We start from the raw sequence: 17011 nt of genomic DNA, 5'->3' as shown, positions 1-17011 counted from the left end.
ATAGCACATCGTACTCTGGGTCCAATAGTGTCATATCTTTGCAAGAGTTAAGTTAATACTGTTAATTTACTTTAAAAAGGGTGCTAAAAATAGTACATCTGTGTTTATATTTTCCTCTCTGGGGCCTAATCTTTCTGCCCATATTCATTTCAGCAAAAACATCTTCTAAGTACTCTGCCTCTTAGGTTAGCGCTTTTTTCTGCCTTGGGGACAGCCGCTTGAAGCTAGGAAAGCCAAAGGAACCTTCTTTATGTGGAATTTGCTTTGCTTTTACCGAAGACGATTTTGGCTATCGCATCAACTGGAGTGAGGGGAGAAGAAAATTAGCTAGCTGGTATGCCTCTGCTATTCCCCAGAAACTGCTCACACCTCTCCCTCCCTCTCCTCCTTCAACCCCACTTCTGAGCAAAGAACTCTTCGTGCACCAGGGCCCTCAGTAGCATGACTTCCCACTGCTTCTCCTACAGGACCAAAGGGTGCTTGGGCCTTGAACCAAAAAAAAGTCTTTGGTCACTTGGAGATTATTTCTAAACGAGGGCACATCACTATAGGTGGCTCCTGGGGACTGTGAGGAGCTGAAGTTAGCGTAAGAGGCTGAAGAGCAAGAGGAAGAATAATACTCTGACTTACGTGAAACTATGGATGAGCTTGGGGACAGTCCCCCCCAGGCTTAACAATGAAGGCTGTCATAGGTGACAATAGTCCAGCATGGCAGCCTGCCTGAGAACCACCTCATGATTGAAGGGGGGCAGGGCAGGCTGAGGTGAAGATGGAGGAAGTGAATGAGAACATACGGTGTAGCTCAAGGGCTATGCAAATCTTGTAACTCAGGGGCTGATCTCACTCAATGGAAGGTGCTTCACTATCACACACAACAAACAAGTCAATAAAACATATCAAAGAGGTAAAGACTTAATATAAAAATAAAACAGGGCAGGGGTCAGCGAGTGTCTTCCATGAAGGGCTAGTAAATATTTTTGGCTTTGAGGGCTATGTCTCTGTCACAGCTACTCAACCCTCCTCCCCGCCCCAGTGTAGCCCCAAAGCACTCACTCACACATGGTATGTAAATGAATGGGTTGTGTTCCATAGAGTTGGTGTAAAAAAAACAGGCAGCAGGCAGAATATGCCTACAAAACACAATTTGTCTACCCCAAAATGGAGGAAATCTGCACATAAACAAACATTTTAGCCCTCTCCACATAAGCCTTGTGTATCATGGGGTTCTAGGGGTTATGGCGTTGCACAAACTGGGTTTCTCCTGAGAATATAAATATCTTGAGGGCAGAATTTTTCTTCCGTTCCTCACTCCAGTCCCAGCATCTAGACAGGGGCCTGGCATGCAGCTGGCACAAAGAGCTGCTCACAATAAGCATTTGTTGAATGAATGAATGAATGAATGAATGAGCACGTTATGGGTCTGTAAAGGGTAATTTTTCACTATTGGTGACTTTCCTGTACCACCGACCCCATTCCCACTGCATATTCCATCCTCTCGTGCCTCCCTTCTCTGCAAGATCGGACGACTATATGGGGGCCGGAACACACAAATTATGAATCCTTCTACGAATTCTTACACAAATGCATGAAAACATTTGTTTTTCAATAGCTAAGATAACACACAAGAATATGTACCCTTTTTCGCAGTTTTGTCTGAGTTAAATTACTCTTAAATAAATTTACTGTCAGAGCAAAGGGAGTGTCCAAGAGGCCAAAACCATTAATTATTATCTTCTGGGAAGTACAAGTTCATGCAGATAGTAACTTTCATGACATTGTCAAGTATGTAGTTGGACATTACACCGTAATACTTTACCTTGGGCTCTGGGACATTATCTTCCATAGTAACGACGAGGGCAGCCACTCGTTATCAGCACTTTAGCACAGGTCATATTACACCTACAGAAAGGTAAAATATGACTCACCTTGATCTCTCCTCACAAGCCCTTGGCCATTGCTGTACATTTATCAGGTGGCTACTAAGAGCTCCGGGTGACGTGGTAAAAGTACCAAAGGAAATGCAAGGCACTACTGTGGCCCTCCCATTTTAAAAAATTGAATTAAGACAACAAACTTAAAATTCTGGAAAAATTTAAGGTAAGAGAATATATAACCCAATCCAATCAGTATAGAATGAATGCTAATTAAGTTCAACAGGACCTAAATTCAACACAGAGATAGCATAAAGTGGAGGAAACTTTAGACTACAGAATTAGATTTTTTTTTTTTCCTATAAGGGACTTTAATGATGATCCAATGCCTTCACTTTATGGATGAGACCTAGAGACCCAATTAATATGAATGGAATCTTGGGACGCCTGGGTGGCTCAGTTGGTTAAGCAACTGCCTTCAGCTCAGGTCATGATCCTAGAGTCCCGGGATGGAGTCTGCACATTGGGCTCCCTGCTCAGCGAGGAGTCTGCTTCTCCCTCTGACCCTCCCCCCTCTACACTCTCATTCTCTCTCAAATACATAAATAAAATCTTAAAAAAATATGAGTAGAATCTTTGTTATCCTCAGAGTAGCACATCTTTTAATGTGTGAATGTAAGAAGTGTTCTAATAGTCTTTTTAAAGTATATAACTGTATTGTTAATCCTGAACCACATACTAAAAAAAAGGGGCAGATGATGTGCTTTCTTCAAACTCGGAGACGACTTCACAAGTCCACACATACAGGGCTTCATTTCACCTGCACAGGTGAGCCAGGCCACAAGCACTCTTTCTATGAAGATTTCAACTTTCAAAGCACAGTGAGTCAGGCACTGACTCATTGTGCCAGGACACTTCAGTTTCCTTGCAAGGCAATCAGGAATGGAAGCTTTCCACTGGGCTTGAGTAGCTCCTTAGGATCGGCTGCATAGTAGTATTTTCCTAACATCACACAGCACCTCACTAGGAGCAGAGAGGGTGAATTTGGATGTCCATGTCAACTTTCCTTACCATCCTGAGAAGACCTGTGCTTACTCTTTTCGTTCTCTGGCTGCAAGTAAAGACATCTCCGATTTCTTCCTGCCATAACACTCAGCACTGTAATGCAACTTGCCCACAGAATGACTCGCTTTACCAAATTGCTTTTATGAGGTAATTTTCCAGAACACATGTGTATGGATAACAACATCAGAGCTGTTTCAGGGTAAGCAAAGTCACAACCTAGGATAGGGTGGCATCATAATCCCCAAACAACGTGTGTGTGTGTGTGTGTGTGTGTGTGTGTGTGGTGTGTGTGTGTGTGTGTGTGTGTGTGTTAATCAGCCCGTGTACTCCTCTGCATGTTCTCCTAGCCACATGTGCTGAGGTCCACAGAGAGGAGATTTCTAGATTTCCGCCCCTCTCAGGACGCTGTGGCTGGCAAAGTTAGCCAAGGAGAGAATTTACAGTTAAGTGAGACTCTCCTCACAGGCTGACAGATCAACATACATAGAAAGGTCACTGCACCCAGAATTCTGCCAAGAAAGCACCAGGCAAGGAGTTCTGCCATTAATAAAGATGCTCACACACACCCCACAAGCAGAAAAATAGAAGGCCTAGGTACAACTCCAACTCAGCAAGATCCCGAAAAATGAAACGGAGGCGCTTTCTGCAAGAGAAGCAGTGAGAGGAAAACATACACACACACACCAAACTAGAAGGCAGTAGTGTTCCTGGCAAGGTTCATATGGAAAAACAGCAACATCCCAGAAGCAGAGCTGCAGCCAGGAAGAACCTCAGCTCAAGCCATGTTAAGTAAGGTCAGGATAATGCTCAGGGAGGATTCACTGCACGCCTGTCTGTCCTCTGGGTCTCGGGGCTGAGCTGTGACTTGTAGTTTACTACAAGTCAGTCAACTAATACCTACCAAATAGGTCCTAAATGTTCAGGCCCCTTAGAGTCACTGAATCACTGGGGGATGTAGGGCAGGACCAACCCTGTACAGATACTATAGACCATCTTTACACCACCCCCTGCTAGGGGAGGCATGGCCCCTCTTTTCAAATCTAGGAAATCCCACCAGGCCGAAGGAATAATCAGTGCCCTCGGGCCCTGACCTCAATTCTGCCTGACTCCAAAGCCCAAGACATCACACTACTGTGCATAAACTATGGCTTCTGCCCTGAAGAAGCTTAAAATAACCTAAACCAATTAGAGATCAATGCAGCCAATATAATGAAGGATTAACAAACAAGTATCCTCCTCTCCCACTCCCCCTGCTTGTATTCCCTCTCTCGCTGTCTTTCTCTCCGTCAAATTAAAATCTTAAAAAAAAAAAAAAAAGACTTTAAAGAAAGAGGGTGCCTGGGTGGCTCAGTTGTTAAGCGTCTGCTTTTGGCTCAGGGCATGATCCCAGGGTTCTGGGATAGAGCCCCACATCGGGCTCCCTGCTCAGTGGGAAGCCTGCTTCTCCCTCTCCTGCTGCCCTGCCTGTGTTCTCTCTCTTGCTCTCTCTCTTTGTCAAATAAACGAACAAAATCTTAAAAAAAAAAAAAAAAAAAAAAAGACTTTAAAGAAAGAGAAGAGAGGGGTCCCTGGCTGGGTCAGTCTGGAGAGTGTGGGAATCTTGATCTCAGGTCATGAGTTTGAGCCCCACGTTGGGTGTAGAGATAACTTAAAAAAAAAAAAAAAGCTTAAAAATAAATAAAGAGAAGATAAATGAGTAGTTAGAGAACATGTTAGGGAAGAAGGGTGTGGGATCCTTCTCAAAGGATGGGTAAGATTTGCCCAGGAGAATGGGGAGGAAGGGGGGTTTCTAGGGATGCAATCTGGGCAGTGACACTGCAGTGGGAAGAAGCCTGGCCCCCTTAGCAGGACAGCCAGACCAAGCCGCATAGAGCATGGGGACAGGACGTATGCTGAGCTGAAAATAGGATTTGGATAGGAGGGGTGAGGCCTGATTATGAAGGCTTTGAAAAATCAGGCAAATTATTTTCGACCCGAGATAGCACATGGAGAGGAACCAGGTTGAAAGGCAAGGAGAGAGTCGAGGAAGTGATAGTTTAGAAAAATTAGATGGACAAATGCTGAAGAGAAGAGAAAGGGGAACGTCTCATTCATTCACTCACTCATTCATTCAGCAAACAGGTACTGAGGACTTATTAAGAGCCAGGCTTGGGTGGCCAGCTAAGAGGCTGTTCCAGTCCTCTGGAGAGGAAGGGTGAGGTTCTGGATTAGAATATGGAGGGAGGGATTGGCATAAATCACATTTCAAAGGTCTTGGTGACTCACGGATACAAGGGATGAAGGAAATGAAGGAAAAGATGGCTAAAGATAATTCCAAAGGTTCAAGATTGACATGATTTTCCACCTTTATTGGGAACCTCAAAAGGCACTGAGAATAAAACAATGAAAGTATAAAAGTGCTTTGTTGGTGCTGCATGGTCAACAAAACCCCCAAAGACCTGTTCTTTATCCTGGGAGCCCATTTACAGGTAGTCTGTAGGTAAGAAACTTCAGTGAGAAAAACCACTTCTGTGTGAGTAAATGCTGAGTTCCCTTGGCAAGGAGCACAGACCTCTGCCTACTCAGACAGGTTCCACCAATCCTCCAAGACATTCCCCCTATCATCTAAAACAAAACCAATCTCACTAAGAGACAGGGCTGCCCACTCGTGCCCAGCCAACAGCTTTGACTTTGGAGAAGGGGCAAGGCAAAGTGGACAGGGGGTAAACAGAAAGTAGGCAGGGTCCCTAGGGGGCTGGACCTTAGGGAACGGGGCAATAGTACAGGACATCATTTTAAACAGAGGAACCCCGCACTGCTCTCATTTCTACACCCACTGCCTAGTGTTTTACAATTACTGGTCGGTCCTCAGATAGATAGGAAGGCCTTAAAGAGTCCTTACCAATTTAAAAAAAAAAAAAAGATTCTTTACCAAATTGCAGCTCTTTGTCCAGAAACTATTTCAAATGTGCATATCTATGCATACATTAACTCCTAGTACAGCTAGCATATGTCTGAGACACAAATTCTTCTTAATAATTTATATGTTGACTACACAAATTTCAAGCTCATTTTAATTTTACATTCAGCAACAGTATAATTCACTATTGGGGCACATCCTCAAAGCCTACTCACTGGAAAATGCAAGAAATGAGAAGTGTAGCTATCAAACTTCTATTGCTACGAAGAGTGCTCCGGGCCAAAATAAAAACACAAGTCTCAATACCTTGGAGAAATCTAGACTTGCACTCAAAATTCAAGGCAGTATCCTCTCAGCATAGCCCAACTTTAGTAAAAGCAGATCTTTACTTAATTATAAGCAGAAATGAATATTCTCTTCCGCAGAATGATGCCTTAAACTACTTTTATATTTAAAAGTAAAAGCCCTCAATGTCAGTGTCCAAGTCAGACTTGAAAAGGCACATTACAAAAGAAACGGCTGCTCTGGAAAAAAATCCTTCAACACCCCTCTCCTAACATCTACTCAGGTTAGTAAGAAGAAATCAGAGCAGAAAGAAACCCAGTGAAAAATGGTTGCACATAAATGTGAGAGGATTCCTGCTAAGACCCCATGTGGGACAGCCACAGGCCTAGTCAGGAAAATTCCAAGAACAGTTCTCCACATTCTACTAAGGGGTCTTCAAACCCGGCTCGGGTCTTCCCTCTCCCTATCACCGAAAGGTAAACACCCATCAAAATCTTCCAGACTCCGAGCAACCCGGAGTTTCCAAGCCAAGAGGGAGAGAGCCACATGACCGCGAGACAAACTACAGCCCATGACCCTCTCCCTCTCCTTCCAGCCCCTCGTGGGGGCCCCGGGTAGGGGTCCCCCCGCAGCTCCAGTCCTTCGCCCCCTGTGACAGATCTCCCGGCAGAAGCCCCTAAATCCCTGGCCCCACTTACTGGCGCCGCGAACCCAGGCGGGGGCCCGCCCCTGAGGTGAGCGCAGCTCCTCGGCGACTGGGGCGCAGCGGCCCGCAGGGGAACTGGGGATGGGGGCGATCCCTGCTAGGACGGGCCGAGCGGTCCGTGCAGGGACGCCCGGGAGGTCCGGCGAGTCGCACGGGCCGCGCGGCGCATGGTGGAGCTGCAGGAACCCGGCCGCTCTCCAGCCTCCGGCAGAAAAACAAACAAAAGGCAGGGAGGCTTCTAGCGGGGACGACCAGCCGCTTTCCCTGGGAAAAGTTACCCTGCAGCTCCCCTCGCTGGCCCTGCGCGTCCCTGCACCGCGTCCAGGCCGCCCGGGGGCGCCGAGCCACGGCGCTGCGGTCCCCGCCGGGGCCGACAGAGCCCAGGGATCCTTGTGGCCCGCTGACCGCCCGTGCGCCCCCCAGCTCCACACGCACGCCTTTTTGCAGGTCGGCTGCCTCAGGTACCCAGATTTAGAAATGGAGGCTGTGGGCGCAGGTTCTGAGTACATTTCATTACAGGTAATCATGGTGAAAACCCTTTCGCGGCTTTCGGAAAACGTAACCGGGGACGCACGACATTGTGAATGCAATCAATGCTCCTGAAACGTACACTCCAACACGGTTAAGATGGCAGATTGTGTTAGTTTTCCCGCAAGAAAAATATTTTAAAATAAACACGCAACGGATTGCCCCGTTCGCGTTCAAGTGAGCTGGAAGAGTTCTATAGTTAGCAACTTTAGTTTGAAAAACTGGATTGTTATCCAGGTGGGAAACGCACTAGATATGATGTACGCAACAATTGTCCTCTGTGTGAAACTAGTTACATGTAACTGAACGCTTGTGTGCTAAACACACTTGTGTCCTAAATTATACTGTAGACATTACCTTAAATCAACCATACAAGGACTGGTTCAGAAGTGCCTTGAGACAAGAAACTGCTTTAAGGCTCCCGATTTAAATTCATGTAATTGCCCCACGTCTTTATGTTTTTCAGAACTAGTTTAATGCCCATAGCGGAGGGGGCAACTTTAGTTGGAGGCATTACAATCATTTGAGGACTTGTGAAAACAGACTGATGGGCCTTATTCTCAGAATTCTGGTGTTGATGCTTCTGGTCCAGGGAACCGTACTGCCATAAGCAACACAATTTTAATCAATAAAGCAATAGCCCATTTACACACTGCGGATCTTTCTCTGAGTTTAGATTCTCCAGCTCATCATCATATAGATTTTCTCTGCTTTTATTTTTGAATTCTAAGAACTCAGCATTGTTTTTTCCTAAAAGAATCTATAACAAAGACCTGAATCCCTCTCTCTTCTTGCTCCTATTGAAGAAACCCACAAGACACAAGATTTCCTGTCCCAGAAGGGAAAGGATCATCTGGCCACTTGGGAAATGTATAACATTTATCTATCTTTGTGTTTACCTATATAACACCCAAACCATATGGTAAATGAAAACTGAAAGTCTTTATCAATGAAAAGACAAGGAAACAAGAGGGGTGAGCTAATAAATTATATTCTGCTCCCATGAAAGGTGATTTTTAAAGTATCTAAAATTACCAGTTGTCCAAGCAAGTCTACCCAGCAAATATAGGGACTCTCTTGTTCTACTTTTAACAAGGGTCCACTGAGCTAGTATGTGATTTAGGTCAGGAAAATTATAATCCTGTAAACATAATATGATAGGATAATACAAACCTGAAGTATAGTGGATACAGGGGATATTGGTCTAAAATAGAATATTAGTAACTGAAATAGAAGAGCATTTTATTTATTTATTTATTTATTTAAATTTTAATTTATTTATTTGACAGAGAGAGAACACAAGGAGGCGGAGCAGCAGAGGAAGAGGGAGAAGTAGGCTGCCCACTGAGTAGGGAGCATGATTAGGGATGGATCCTAGGATCCTGACACCATGACCTGAGCTGAAGGTAGCCGCTTAATTGACTAAGCCAACCAGGTGCCCCATATAACATTTTAATAAAATAGGTGTTTAATTTATCATTATGAATACTAATTATTATTTTGAGATTTATTATTAATTAGAATAGAAATCATCTGTATTAATTAACCAAGATATCTTAAATTAGCATTCAACATGTTTAATGAAATGGAGTAGTTCTGAAAACATTTCAGTACCTCATTGTTTATTTGCAAAACTAATTTTTTGTGTTCATGAGTCACATATCACTTTCTTCTATTATAAATCCTTACATCTGACCTTCCCACCCATTTAAATTGCAAAATCTAATTTTAAAGAGGTCATTGGGAGGAAATCATCCTTAAAAGACTAACGTTTCCTTTAAAAATTAAAACTGTTAAGTTTCTTGGCCTTCGTTAAACATGAAGCTCCTTTTTCTAGGTAGCTGGTTTAGGGAGCAATAAAAACACCTATCTGAAGGGTGGATCCTAATATTAAAAGAAAGCAGTTGGGTTTTCTTATTGTAGCTTATTTTACTCCCACCCCCACTTTTTTACTCTTTTTTTTTTTTTTTTTTGCCAAAGATGTATTGCATTTCTAGTATCTCCAGAATAAAATAATGGATAATAGATGTAAACTCTGGGATCGATGAACCCAATCTTGGAAACCTAATCACTGCTAGTACCTAACACTTGGTAGAAATCGTAGAAACTCAGTAAACGTTTGCCAAATAAAGGTATGAGGCTGTAAGACTGTAGGTTTTCACAGAGCATGCAAACTTCCGTACTGAAAATAATGTAAAGTGTGGAAACATAATAAATTGCCTGATAAATAAGGGCGTCTTCTTAGGAAGCAAAGTCAGGTGTTTGGGCTTTAAGAGGTGGGGCTAGTATCGCGGGATAAGTTCCGGCACTCTACGAAGAACAGCGGACTACAAATCCCAGAGTACCTCCCGGGACCCGTCTCCGCAGGACTCGGGTTTCAGGGCCTTAGAAGCCCCAACGTCTTTCACCGGTTGCATGATGGGATCTATAGTAAGACATGCTTTGCGGGGCGTTTACTTTCTCTTGCTTCTCTCCTGAGCCTATCTTTTCCTCAACCTCCAGATCCGTGCTTTCAAAAAGTTTAGCCATTCTAACAGCCTGTGACTGTTAGTGGAGTTTCATTGTTTTCCCGTATTCCCGGCGTGGGACTCTGGACAACCTCGGAAAAGCGTACTAGCGACCTCCCGGAGCACCAAGTTCAATGCTCTTTAAGGGTTGTTCGCCTTAGGGTCTCAACCCTAAATTTTCAGTTATAAACACTTTTTAGATAATTACAGTTCAAGTTTGCATAAGGGGTCACTGAGACAAACACGTGGGTTGAATTTCGGGTCGTTAAATTGGTGACCCGATTGCCAATTCCGCGTCGCGCACGCAGTAGGCCCACGCCACCGAACCCTCCACTAGGCGGCGCGCGCGGGGCAAGTGAGCCGGGAGGTGCACGCAAGCAGTGGCGGTACTGCGCATGCTCAGTGCGCCGGCACAGGTTTCCGCAGTAGAGGGGGCAGCTACGCCGCGGCGTCCGGGCTTTCTAGCAGCGCCGACGCTCTGGTGTTCGTACGGTCCTCGGCCTCCGCTGGCAGCGGGCGTCCCTCCGCTCCGCGACTTCCCGGCCGTGGCTCTAGCGCGCCCGGATCTGGCCTCCTGCCCCGCGAAGATGGCTGCCGTACGCCGGGCCCGCAGTTACTGCCGCTGCCTGGTGCGCTTCTCCGACCGAGAACTCTGCTAAGCCCCGTTGCAGCAGACGGGGAGTAGACACCCGGACACCCAGCACACCTCCTCGGGGGAGCGGTGCAGAGGGGGCGCGGAGAGCCCCTCGACCGCGGCCGACTGCCCCGCCAGCATGGTAACCCGGGAGGGGACTCGGAGGGATATTGCGAGGCGGGAGTGCGGTGTGCAGAAGGGGGTAGGCCTGGGAGGAGCCCCGAGAGAGCGGGAAGTGGAGACTGGGAGGAGTGGGAACTGCTCGGCCGCCACCCACTGTAAGGCCCTTGGCCTGAGCGGCAGTGGAGCGGGTGCCAGCCCTGACCGCTCCCCGCGGTTCCTTCCTGCTGAACTCCGCCCCCCCCCCCCACGCGGCCCCCGGTAGCCGGGACCCGAAGTGAGGAAGAGCGGGTGTGCAGGAGAGCAGAGAAGAATGCCTTTTCTTGGTTCGCTGAGGACCGCGAGCCAGTCTTACTCTCTGGGGATTTTATCCAAAGCAGTAGGTTGAGGTGAGCCGTAGCAGGTCTGAAACTGGCGGGCGGGGAAGGGGGGAAGCCTTGACAAACGGAGACACTTGTTGATTTATTCCCCTTCCGGAAAGCAGTACCCACGGAGAACCGTTTAGATCCTTTAAGGAGTCCTGAGGTTGGGACGCACCGGCCCCGTGACGCGTCATTGCCGAGGGTAGGATGTTGGCAGGCGGTCCTGGCTGTGTGGGATTAGAGGGATTATGTCTCACCTCCGAGCGGTGAGGGCCTGAGCAGCGTCAGTGCGGTCCAAATGGAGAGGGACTGAGTTAAGCTCCAGAAATTGACAACGCAAATTCCATGGGACTGTTGAATGCTGGAATGTGTAGTCTCTGCTCTATGCCACCTTTCTTTGGCTTTGAATAAATTTCCCATCTGAGAAACTAATCTCTAGCTAGGATTAAATGAATCGAGTGTGAAGTGATACCAGACTAATGAGTTCATCGCAGACAGTCAAATATTTATTGAATAAGTGGATGGCTGAAAGAATTTATTATATTAAATTAACCTGGAGGATAGAAAAAGCAATAATTGACTGTGCCCTTCAACTTTCGGAAGTGGTTCTCTAACCAGGATTAAGCACTTAATTTCTTATATTTCGTTAATCCTGTTTGTAAAACAGGAGTAAAATGATGGAGACGTGAACTGCTCACGCGAAAGGTGCTGCTCAGTTATGAAAAATAACGTGAAAATCTCTGGGTGACAGCTGGGGACCTATTTATCTCAGATGGTATTTGAGTTGGCAAAATATAGTAAAACACCCAATTTATAGTCATCGTACTGCCAGAATTAAAGTAATAGAGGATTGGAATTCAAAAATAACAGGAACTCAGGGGAGAAGATGCTTTCTGTATTATTGATTTCTCATTTCCTTATCCTTGAGATATGCACAGTTGGTTAATTTGGGGTTTGTTGTTGTTGTTGTTTTAGCACTTACTAGTAGCCTGGCATAATGTTAGAGTCCCAGCACAATATTAGAGCTTCAGTATAACCAGATCAAATCACCAGAGGTGATTTATGGTAAACTTTTAATCATAGATTCTCGTATATGAAAAGGGACCTCAGAGGTTCCCACATCCAACACCCTCTCTTTACAGGTGTGAAAACTGAGGCCTGGACAGGCTTTTACTATAACTCCAGCTATGTGTTTGGCCCTCTGAGATTACAAATTTATGACTGATCCTTGTTCCCAACACGCACTCTAGGGAAGAGACAAAATGTCAATACAACTGTTAGATGCTGTGATACAAGCACAACTTTTGTAGGCAAACAAAGGCAATTCAGAAGACCAGAAAGCCCTTTTTACTGGGATAGTCCCTGACTGGGACCTTGAAGGATGAGAAATAGCCAAATGAGGAAGAAATTATTCCAGGTGGAGAGAACAAGCAGCATATGCTAGGGCTTGATGCTGGAGAGAGCAGAGAAAGCTGTTGAAAGAAGTCACTTAGGCATGACTGCTCGGACAGAGCTAGAGGGCTGAGTTACTAAGGGGATACCCTAGAGAGCTCAGGTCCCCACACATTAGCTGTACTTAGAGTTTACAGTAATAAATCAGTCTCTTACTGAAGAATGGAAAGAACCTTTTCAGTGGGATCTATAAATTCAAAGTCCTTCATTATTATTTTCCTATTAGTAGGAAAGCTTCCAGCTTAGATACTAAAAATATATATTTGGTGATACATTAATGCTTCAGTTTTCCAGTTTTCTGGAAATTAATTCAGAATCTTGGCTTCTTTCGTTTATTTTTTCATTAATTTATCCTTTACAGTGTGCCTAGCACTTACTTACACCATCTAGTTCAAGTCTTAAAGGCACCTCTGCTCTGAGCCTGGTGGTCAGAGATAAGAAGCAGGGCTTATTTATGTTGCTCTGTGAAGTACTGCACGTCCATCTGGTGGCCAAGTTCAAAAATGTGTGTTAATGTAAATGTTTTTACCCTAGAAACAAACTACAGTGAAAATTTACAATTATAAACTTACATCTTTGGAACAAGTGAAATTGGTTTTATAATTTCTTTCTTCTGACCCTCAGGTTATTTCCCCTATTGCTACATTATAGGACTGAACACATGAAGTGTTGAGCAAGTCCCATTTGTTAATAAGTCTGTTAGCCAACACACTGACCTGAGGCAACATGTCATTTTCCCTGGAAGGTAGGATTCAGTTTAATTTAGCAAACATGTTGAGAATACAAGAATAAAATGCAAGGAAACTGACCTGAAACCTGTACTAAATGCCCCAGGCCACTGCACAGTAATTTTAGTCCAGTCTTAACTCCACTTTAAATCAATTCAATATATAAAAACCTGGGTTTGTGAAATAGAACAGGCTTCTTTACAAAAACATTCACTATTACATGTCTTTGATTAATGAGCTTTCCTAGGACATTTAAAATAATAAATGGACAAAAGTCATATTCACATATTGGTGACATGCCAGTCATGTAAAAGGAAGGACATCCAAATATGGGCTAAAAATAATCAAATTTTAAGTGATCCATGAAACAAAAACTATTTGCTGAACTCCATGCTGCAGCTACATGTTATTTTTTGAAGCAAAGTTGTTTTAAATCACCTACTAGAACATTTTAACCAGAGCCCAGTGAAGTTGTTTGTTCTACAGGGTTACTAAAGTATCAAATCATTAAACTTCAGCTGTGAAGGAGATACCTAGAGAGAAGCAACTAAATATTTCATTGGGTAGGTAACTCAAAGAGATGTGGATTACAAAGGGAAACTGATGTTCGCATATTCCTGATGATTCTTTCTGCTTTTCTCCCCTCAGGCAGAAGCTGAGGAAGATTGTCATTCTGATACTGTCAGAGCAGAAAATGATGAAAATGAAAGCCCTGCTGAAACAGATCTGCAGGCATGTTTCTTCAAGTGTATATTTAATTCTTATTCCATTGCTTTCCACACATAAGCAAAAATTGGTCTTCCTTATGAAGATTTATCAGTTCTTTATTTTTTAAAATTACGTATGTATTTAAGTACATAAGTACATACCCCCAGTATGGGGCTCAAACTCACAGCCCCCAAGATCAAAAGTCGCATGCTCTTCTGACTGAGACAGGCAGGTGCTCCAAGATTTATTGGTTCTTATTTGCATTGAATTTAACTGTATTTTCTTTCTTTCTTTCTTTCTTTTTTTAAAGCTTTTATTTATTTATTTGACACAGAGAGACAGAGATCACAAGTAGGCAGAGCAGTGGGTGTGGGGGGGAATGGGGGGGGGGGAAGCAGGCTCCCTGCTGAGCAGAGATCCTGATGCGGGACTTGATCCAGGATCCTGAGACCATGACCCAAGCTGAAGGCAGAGGTTTAACCCACTGAGCCACCCAAGTGCCTCTTAACTGTATTTTCATATTGGTTTATAGAATATGTAAATTAAAGCTGTGTTACAGATTTTTTTTTTTTTTAAGATTTATGTATTTATTTGACAGAGAGAAAGAGATTACAAGTAGGGTGAACAGCAGGCAGAGGGAGAGGAGAAACAGCGGGGAGTCCAGTGTGGGACTCAATCCCAGGACCCTAGGATCATAACTGAGCCGAAGGCAGACACTTAATGACTGAGCCACCCAGGCGCCCAGACTTTCTTTTTTTTTAAAACCATTTGTCTAGGGGCGCCTGGGTGGCTCAGTGGGTTAAGCCGCTGCCTTCTGCTCAGGTCATGATCTCAGAGTCCTGGGATCGAGCCCCACGTCGGGCTCTCTGCTCAGCAGGGAGCCTGCTTCCTCCTCTCTCTCTGCCTGCCTCTCTGCCTGCTTGTGATCTCTCTGTCAAATAAATAAAATCTTTAAAAAAAAACAAAAAACAAAAAACCATTTGTCTACATGTCATTATAGTATCAGTGGCTGTATTCCCTGTGCTGTGCTTTTCATCTGTGACTTATTTATTTATAATTTTTTAAATTTATTTTTAAAGATTTTATTTATTTATTTGACACAGAGAGATCACAAGTAGAGAGGAAGGCAGAGAGAGAGGGGGAAGCAGGCTTCCCACTGAGCAGAGAGCCCAATGCGGGGCTCGATCCCAGGACCCTGAGATCATGACCTGAGCCGAAGGCAGAGGCTTAAACCATTGAGCCACCCAGGTGCCCCATGTGACTTATTTATTTTATAACTGGAAGTTTGTACTTCTTAATCCTCTTTACCTTTTTTTTTTAAATTTAATTTAATTTTTAAATTTCTTTTCAGCATAACAGTATTCATTGTTTTTGCACTACACCCAGTGCTCCATGCAATCCGTGCCCTCTCTAATACCCACCACCTTGTTCCCCCAACCTCCCACCCCCACCCCTTCAAAACCCTCAGGTGGTTTTTCAGAGTCCATAGTCTCTCATGGTTCACCTCCCCTTCCAATTTCCCTCAACTCCCTTCTCCTCTCCATCTCCCCCTTGTCCTCCATGTTATTTGTTATGCTCCACAAATAAGTGAAACCATATGATAATTAACTCTCTCTGCTTGACTCATTTCACTCAGCATAATCTCTTCCAGTCCCGTCCATGTTGCTACAAAAGTTGGGTATTCATCCTTTCTGATGGAGGCATAATACTCCATAGTGTATATGGACCACATCTTCCTTATCCATTCGTCCGTTGAAGGGCATCTTGGTTCTTTCCACAGTTTGGTGACCGTGGCCATTGCTGCTATAAACATTGGGGTACAGATGGCCCTTCTTTTCACTACATCTGTATCTTTTCCCCTTCACCTTTTTGCCCTTTGCCCCATTGTCCCCTCTGCCAGCCATTGTTTCCTCTCTGTATTTATGAATCTGTTTCTGTTTTCTTGTCTGTTCATTTAGTTTTTTTTTTAGATTCTACATATAAGTGAAATCATATAGTATTTGCCTTTTTCTTACTTGGCTTAGCATATCATCTACATCCATCCATATTGTCAAAAATAGCAAGATCTTATTCCCTTTTTGTCGATGAGTAATAATTTATTGTGTGTGTGTACACACATACACATTGACACATACATACAACATTTTTATCCATTTATCTATTGATGGATACTTTAGGTTGCTTCCATATCTTGGCTACTTTAAACAGTGCTACAAAAATAAATGTACATATAACTTTTTTTTTTTTTTTTGAGGTACAAGTATTGTTTTCAAATTACTGTTTTAGTTTCCTTTAGATAAATACCCAGTAGTGGAATTACTGGATTGTATGCTATTTCAATTTTTATTTTTTCGAGAAACTTCCATGCTGTTTTCCACAGTGGTTGGAACAATTCACAAGGGTGCCCTTTTTCTCTACATCCTAACCAACACTTGTTACTTCTTATCTTTTCGATTCTAGCCATTCTGACAGGTGTGAGGTGATAACTCATGGTTTTGACTTGCATTTCCACGATAATTAGTGATGTTGAACATCTTTTTTTTTTTTTAAGGATTTTATTTATTTGACAAAGATCACAAGTAGGCAGAACAGCAGGCAGAGAGAGAGGAGGAAGCAGGCTCCCCGCTGAGCAGAGAGCCTGATGCAGGGCTCGATCCCAGAACCCTGGGATTATGACCTGAGCCTCTGAAGGCAGAGGCTTTAACCCACTGAGCCACCCGGGTGCCCAGATGTTGAACATCTTTTCATGTACCAGTTGGCCACTGTCTTTTTTTAGAAAAATGTCTATTCAAGTCCTCCACCCATTTTTTTTTTTTAAGGTTTGTTTTTTGACAGAGAGATCACAAGTAGGCAGAGAGGCAGGCAGAGAGAGAGAGGAAGAGAAGCAGGCTCCCCACTGAGCAGAGAGCCCCATGTGGGGCTTGATCCCAGGACCCTGAGATCAAGACCTGGGCCAAAGGCAGAAGCTTAACCCACTGAGCCACCTAGGCACCCCCTATCCATTTTTAATGGGATTATTTGTTTTGTTAGTATTGAGTTGTATAAATTCTCCATATATTTTGGATTATTTGCAAATCTCTTCTCCCATTAGTAGTTGCCTTTTTTTCTGTTGATTGTTTCCTTTGCTATGGAGAAGCTTTTTATTT

The 17011-nt window shown here is 44.0% G+C and overlaps 2 protein-coding genes and 1 pseudogene across 4 annotated transcripts in view; 1 reads left to right on the top strand and 2 right to left on the bottom strand.

The window, feature by feature from the left end:
• Nucleotides 1–7094, bottom strand: part of CILK1 (ciliogenesis associated kinase 1) — a 59895-nt gene extending 52801 nt beyond the window's left edge. Inside the window, exons 1-2 of one of the 3 annotated variants that reach the window (XM_047732591.1) lie at nt 6819–7093; nt 1817–1899 (exon numbers count right to left, since the gene is read on the bottom strand). The gene's annotated coding sequence lies outside the window, so the exon portion shown is untranslated. Of the gene's footprint in view, nt 1–1816; nt 1900–6818 lie in introns of all 3 variants that reach the window. The other 2 variants (XR_007127986.1, XM_047732590.1) reach the window with 2 other exon arrangements.
• Nucleotides 7095–8981: 1887 nt separating this feature from the next.
• Nucleotides 8982–10825, bottom strand: LOC125102358 (translation initiation factor IF-2-like; annotated as a pseudogene).
• Nucleotides 10402–17011, top strand: part of FBXO9 (F-box protein 9) — a 40507-nt gene continuing 33897 nt past the window's right edge. The window contains exons 1-2 of the mRNA XM_047733488.1: nt 10402–10637; nt 13806–13889. Coding sequence (XP_047589444.1) covers nt 10635–10637; nt 13806–13889 — 87 coding nt within the window. The 5' untranslated portion in view covers nt 10402–10634. The remainder of the gene's footprint in view (nt 10638–13805; nt 13890–17011) is intronic.

The sequence above is a fragment of the Lutra lutra genome, chromosome 6 (genome assembly GCF_902655055.1).
Source record: "Lutra lutra chromosome 6, mLutLut1.2, whole genome shotgun sequence".
NCBI classification, from domain to species: domain Eukaryota; kingdom Metazoa; phylum Chordata; class Mammalia; order Carnivora; family Mustelidae; genus Lutra; species Lutra lutra.
This window is presented reverse-complemented; position numbering and strand designations above follow the sequence as displayed.